Raw genomic sequence first — 7,015 nt, 5'->3', positions numbered from 1 at the left:
AAAAAAAAAAAAAAAGAGACACTGTCTAAGAAACGTCCATGCAAATTTCTGTCTTTTTTTGTTGTTTTTTCTTCTTTTCTTTTTTTTCCTTTTTTTTTTTAAGACGGAGTCTTGCCCTGTCATCAGGCTGGAGTGCAGTGGCATGATAGCAGCTCACTGCAGTCTCTGCCTCCCGGGTTCAAGCGATTCTCATGCCTCAGCCTCCTGAGTAGCTGGGATTACAGGCGTGCACCACCGCCGCCAGCTAATTTTTGTGTTCTTAGTAGAGGCGAGATTTCACCATGTTGGCCAGGATGGTCTCGATCTCCTGACCTCGTGATCCCCCTGCCTCTGCCTCCCAAAGTGCTGGCATTATAGGCATGAGCCACCATGCCTGTCCAGAAACATCCATGTAAATATCTTTCTTACCAGTTTAAAATACTACTGTGGTCAGGCGAGGTGGCTCACACCTGTAATGTCAGCACTTTGGGAGGCTGAGGCAGAGGATTTGCTTGAGCTCAGGAATTCGAGACCAAACTGGGCAACAGATTGAAACCTTGTCTGTACTTTTTAAAAAAAAATGCCAAGTGTGGTGGCATAGGCCTGTAGTCCTAGCTACATGGGAGTCTGAGGTGGGAAGATGGCTTGTGCCCAGGAGTTCAAGACCAGCCTAGGCAACGTGGCAAAACCCCGTCTCTACAAAAGTTAGCCAGGTGCAGTGGTGCGCATCTCTAGTCCCAGCTATACAGGAGTCTGATTGAGGTGGGAAGATCAGTTGAGCTCAGGAGGTCAAGGCTGCAGTGAGCTGTGATTGCACAGTTCATTTGTGGTAGAGTGAGACCCTGTCTCAAAAAAAAAGAAATGAAAAATTTTGCCTAACATTTTGGGAAGTCAAGGCAGGAGGATCACATGAGGACAGAATGAGACCAGCCCAGGCAACATAGGAGATTGCGTCTCTGCATAAAAGAAATTAGCCAGGCATGGTGGGTTGTGCCACTCGTCATCCACTCAGGATGCTCAGGCAAGAGAATCATTTGAGGCCAGGAGTTTGAGGCTGTAGTGATCCACTGCTTCCAGCCTTGGCAGTAGAGCAAGAACCTATCTCTTACATACATATATACATAAATCAATCAAATTTTAGAAATTGATGTTTAGAGGCTGTGTGTGGTGGCTCATGCCTGTAATCACAACACTTTGGGGTTTGGGAGGCCAAAGTGGCAGATCACTTGAGATCAGGAGTCCAAGAGCAGCTAGGCCAACATGGTGAAACCCCATCTCTACCAAAAATACAAACATTACCTGGGTGTAGTGGCACACACCTGTAATCCCAGCTACTTGGGAGGTTGAGGCAGGAGAATTGCTGAACCCTGAACGTGGAGGTTGCAGTAAGCCGAGATTGCGCCACTGCACTCCAGCCTGGGCAACAGAGCAAGACCCCATCTCAAAAAAAAAAATTTTGCTATTTAAGAACTTAACTGCATATGCTGGAGAGGATGTGGAGAAATAGGAATGCTTTTACACTGTTGGTGGGAGTGTAAACTTGTTCAACCATTGTGGAAGACAGTGTGGTGATTCCTCAAGGATCTAGAACTAGAAATACCATTTGACCCAGCGGTCCTGTTACTGGGTATATACCCCAAGGATTATAAATTATGCGACTATAAAGACACATGCACACGTTATGTTTACTGTGGCACTATTCACAATAGCAAAGACTTGGAACCAACCCAAGTGTCCATCAGTGATAGACTGGATTAAGAAAATGTGGCACATATACACCATGGAATACTATGCAGCCGTAAAAAAGGATGAGCTCGTGTCCTTTGTAGGGACATGGATAAAGCTGGAAACCATCACTCTGAGCAATCTATCGCAAGGACAGAAAACCAAACAGCACATATTCTCACTTATAGGTGGGAATTGAACAATGAGAACATTTGGACACAAGGTGGGGAACATCACACACCAGGGCCTGTCGTAGGGTGGGGAGAGGAGGGAGGGATAGCCGTAGGGGAAATACCTAATGTAAATGATGAGTTAATGCATGCAGCAAACCAACATGGTACATGTATACATATGTAACAAACCTGCACGTTGTGCACATGTACCCTAGAACTTAAAGTATAACAAACAAAAAAAAAGACTTACCTACATACAGAAAGAAACAAAGATAGGAATTATAATACTAAGGCACTGAATAGGAACTCTTACGTGATTAATGGAACAATTTATGTTTACTTTTAGGTGACCTTTTAGTTTATGTATGGGATGTATGACACAGAAAACTAGATTTAACTTTCTGATAAATCTCTTCATTTACTAACTTTTTAGTGAGAGCGTAGAATGTGTCAGCACTGTGCAATTTAATATAATAGCTGAAAAAATCTAGCTAGAATTTAACATTTTATGTATTTATAATACATAGAGAGAGGTATGTATGCTTACTTAATTGTAATCTTGGAGTAGCCACAGGTGATCCAAAAGGAAATGGCATAGCAGCATTACAGAGGCCATACCTGATACCACTTAAATTTGAGGAAGACATTGATCGTTGGTCTTAGCCATGTTGAGTCCCATTTTTAATTCCTGTCACTTCCTGTTTGAGGAATAATCATTGATTAAAAGCTTTGTTTTTTAACTTTGAAAGTCTCTGTTTCTTTATTGTTTTGTTTTTGAAAGTCTTTGTTTCAGCTGCTACACTGTAATTGGTTTAGTTTGAGGTAAACACTTTAATCACCAAATTTTAAAATCAGGATATACTAGGTACTATTTGGAAAGAGAGTGAGATTGAATAATTGATTGAAATAACTATGCAGATTAATTTTCTTGGGTTTTTTTTTGGAGACATGGTCAGTCTCACTTTGTCACCCTGGCTGGAGTACAGTGGAGATGTTTTGGCTTAATGCAGCCTCAACTTCCTGGTCTCAAGCTATCCTTGCACCTCAGCCATATGCTCAGCTAATATTTTGTTCTTTTTTCTCTTCTTTTTTTTTTGTTTTTTTGTTTTTGTTTTTTGGGGAGAGACAAGGTCTCTCTGTGTTTTCGAGGCTGGTCTTGGATTCTGGGCTCAAATGATCTTCCTACCTCAGATCTTCCTCAAGAAGTTGGGACTGTAGACATAAGCTTTGTTGCCTGGCTCAGATCAACATTTTTTTTATTTTTTATTTTGTTTATTTATATTTTTTTGACATGGGTTTTCACTCTTGTTGCCCAGGCTGGAGTGCGATGGCGCGATCTTAGCTTACCGCAACCTCCGCCTCCCGAGTTCAGGCAATTTTCCTGCCTCAGCCTCCTAAGTAGCTGGGATTATAGGCATGTGCCACCACACCCGGCTAATTTTGTATTTTTAGTAGAGACGGGGTTTCACCGTGTTAGCCAGGATAGTCTCTATCTCCTGACCTCATGATCCGCCCACTTTGGCCTCCCAAAGTGCTGGGATTACAGGTGTGAGCCACCATGCCCAGCCCAGATCAATTTTTTTTTTTTTTTGGAGACGGAGTCTTGCTCTATTGCCCAGGGTAGAGTGCAGTGGCGTGATCTTGGCTCACTGCAACTTCTGCCTCCCGGGTTCAAGCATTTCTCCTGCCCTGCCTCAGTAGCTGGGACTACAGGCGCACGCCACCATGCCCGGCTAATTTTTTGTATTTTTAGTAGAGACAGGGTTTCACTGTGTTGCCCAGGCTGGTCTCAAACACCTGACCTCGTGGTCCACCCGCCTCGGCCTCCCAAAGTGCTGGGATTACAGGCATGAGCCACCGCACGTGGTCTATAGATCAATTTTTATTAGCTTTAAGCATATGACGTAATTTATTCTTCTGTGGTAGTTCAGTGATTATTAGTTTTGGGGTTATGTTCTAATCTGTAAGTAAATTTAAAAAACCATGTCATACTTCCATTTAGATACTTCTTAGGACATATTGCCATTGTTGTTACAAATACTGTTTTCCTTTTTGTTTCTAGGCGGTCTGTGCTTACTTGGTGCTTATGCTGACAGTGATGACGATGACAATGATGTTTCCGAAAAACCAGCACAATCCAAAGAGACAAATGGAAACCAGTCGACTGATATTGATAGTACATTGGCCAACTTCCTGGCGGTTAGTGGTGCTTTTGTTTGGAGTTTTAGTTATTGAAGCTACTTTGGGACCTGGATCTTAAGTGGTCAGCATACTTGTCAATTCAGTGTCTTCCTCCTCCTTTCTCCTTCTCCCTCCAACACTCTCTTCTTGCATTTCTCCCAATCTCTCTCTCTTTTTTTGTTTTGTTTAGTTTTAAAAGAGATGGGATCTCGTTGTGTTGCTCAGGCTGGTCTTGAACTCCTGGGGTCAAGCGATCCTCCCACCTCGGCCGTCCAAAGTGCTGGGATTATAGGTGTGAGCACACCTCGCTGTCTCTCCTTTTTTTTTTTTTTTTTTTTTTCCTTGAGATGGAATCTCACTCTGTTGCCCAGGCTTAAGTGCAAGCGGCACAATCTTGCCTCACTGCAACCTCCGTCTCCCGGGTTCAAATAGCTGAGGCTACAGGTATGTGTCCCCGAGCAGCTAGGGCTACAGGTATGTGCCGCCACACCCAGCTGATGTTTGTATTTTTGGTAGAGGCGGGGTTTCACCATGTTGGCCAGGCTGATCTGGAACTCCTGACCTCGGGTGATCCACCCATCTCGGCCTCCCAAAGTGTTGGGATTACAGGCATGAGCCACCACCTCTCTTTTCTTTTTGTAAAGGTTTCAAAGAGAAAAAAGGCAGATTGGAAGAGATTGGGGAGCTTGTATAATTGGAAGATGAGGGTTTTGATTTGAGAAGCTTAGAATGAGTGTCTAGAATTTTTTTTTTTCCCTCCCTCGAGACAGGGTCATACTGTCTCCCAGGCTGAAATGTGATGGCATGATGTTGGCCCAATGCAACCTCTGCCACCCAGATTCAAGTGATTCTCCCACCTGAGCCTCTTGAGTAGCTGGGATTACAGGCATGTGCCACCATGCCCAATAATAATTCTATTCTTTTTTTGGCTTTTTGTTTTTTTGTTTGTTTGTTTTTGAGACGGAGTCTTGCTCTTTCACCCAGGTTGGAATGCCGTAGTGAGATCTCAGCTCACTGCAATCCCCGCCTCCCAGATTCAAGTGAATCTCGTTCCTCAGCCTCCTGAGTAGCTGGGATTACAGGTGCCCACCAGCACGTCCGGCTAATTTTTGTATTTTTAGTAGAGACAACTTTTCACCATATTGGCCAGGCTGGTTTTGAACTTCTGGCCTCCAGTCATCCGCCTGCCTTGGCCTCCCAGAGTGCTGGGATTACAGGCATGAGCCACTGTGCCCAGCCTAACTTTTGTATTTTTAGTAGAGGTGGGGTTTCACCATGTTGACCAGCCTGGTCTCAAATTCCTGACCTCAAGTGATCCACCTGTCTCAGCCTCCCAAAGTACAGGAACTATAGGTATGAGCCACTGTGCCCAGCTCATCATGTGTAGAATTTTTAAAAAGGGATTGCCATTTCCTTAAGTTTCTTGTTTTTGATATAATTACTGCATTTGTTACTCTTTTCATACTGAAGGAGATCGATGCCATAACAGCTCCTCAGCCTGCAGCTCCTGTAGGAGCTTCTGCTCCACCTCCAACTCCACCTCGACCAGAGCCAAAGGAAGTAGCAACATCTACCCTTTCTTCTACTTCAAATGGAACAGATTCCACCCAAACATCTGGATGGCAATATGATACTCAGTGTTCACTGGCAGGAGGTAAACTTGATCCTTTGATTTTAAAAGAAATGTAAAATCCTTAAAGGGATTCTAGGCATTCACTTTTCTGTTCGTTTTTTTTTTTTTTTTTTTTTTTTGAGATGGAGTCTCGCATGTCACCCCGGCTGGTGTGCAGTGGCGCGATCTCGGCTCACTCCAACCTCCGCCTCTCGGGTTCAAGCAATTCTCCTCCCTCAGCCTCCTGAGTAGCTGGGACCACAGGCACATGCTGCCACGCCTGGCTAATTTCTCTTTTGTATTTTAGTACCGATGGGGTTTCACCATGTTGCCCAGGCTGGTCTCGAACTCCTTAGCTCAGGAAATGAGCCTGCCTCGGCCTCCCAAAGTCCTTGGATTACAGGTGTGAGCCACCGCTCCCGGCTGGCATTCAGTTTTCTAAAGATGAAAGCCCAGAGGCTTTAACTTTAGACTTTAGGATTCTTTTATTTTATTTTATTTTATTTTTTTTGAGACTGAGTTTCACCGTTGTTACCCAGGCTGGAGTGCAGTGATGCAATCTTGGCTCACTACAACCTCCGCCTCCCAGGTTCAAGTGATTCTTCTGCCTCAGTCTCCCGAGTAGCTGGGATTACAGGCACGTACCACTACACCCAGCAGATGTTCTGTATTTTTAGTAGAGACGGAGTTTCACCATGTTGGCAAAGTTGGTCTCAAACTCCTGATCTTGGGTGATCCACCCGCCTCGGTCTCCCAAAGTGCTGGGATTACAGGTTTGAGCCACCACGCCCAACCTCTGTCTTTTTAAATAAAGCATGTCGAAGATGGTAGGTAGGATAGTCGGCTCTGAAAACTTGTAGGATGTAATTTTTTTTTTTTTTTTTTTGAGACAGAATTTCACTCTTTTTGCCCAGGCTGGAGTGCAATGGCGCGATCTCGGCTCACCGCAACCTCTGCCTCCCGGGTTCAAGCGATTCTCCTGCCTCAGCCTCCCGAGTAGCTGGGATTGCAGGCATGTGCCACCACCCCAGCTAATTTTGTATTTTTAGTAGAGACGGGGTTTCTCTGTGTTGGTCAGGCTGGTCTTGAACTCCCGACCTCAGGTGATCCACCTGCCTCGGCCTCCCAAAGTGCTGGGATTACAGGCGTGAGCCACCGCGCCTGGCAGGATGTAATTTTTATCTTTTAAAAAGTAATTCCTTATCCTTGCCGGGTAAATAAGAAAAGCCATGATATTCAAAGTATTTTAGGTAAATTTTTGGACCAGCAAACTGCTTTTTTCTGTTTGTTTATTTATTTAGAGACGGAGTCTTGCTCTTGTTGCCCAGGCTGGAGTGCAGTGGTG

At 44.5% G+C, this 7,015-nt stretch overlaps 1 protein-coding gene across 2 annotated transcripts in view; it reads left to right on the top strand.

The window, feature by feature from the left end:
* FNBP4 (formin binding protein 4) overlaps positions 1-7,015 on the top strand; it is a 51,692-nt gene that overhangs the window by 9,362 nt on the left and 35,315 nt on the right. For both annotated transcript variants that reach the window (XM_012001455.1, XM_012001456.1), the window contains exons 3-4: positions 3,940-4,076; positions 5,529-5,712. In XM_012001455.1, the coding sequence (XP_011856845.1) occupies positions 3,940-4,076; positions 5,529-5,712 (321 nt within the window). The remainder of the gene's footprint in view (positions 1-3,939; positions 4,077-5,528; positions 5,713-7,015) is intronic.

The sequence above is a fragment of the Mandrillus leucophaeus genome, unplaced genomic scaffold, assembly GCF_000951045.1.
Source record: "Mandrillus leucophaeus isolate KB7577 unplaced genomic scaffold, Mleu.le_1.0 Scaffold66, whole genome shotgun sequence".
Lineage (NCBI taxonomy): Eukaryota > Metazoa > Chordata > Mammalia > Primates > Cercopithecidae > Mandrillus > Mandrillus leucophaeus.
The sequence above is the reverse complement of the archived record's forward strand: the minus strand, read 5'-3'. Positions and strand labels throughout refer to the sequence as shown.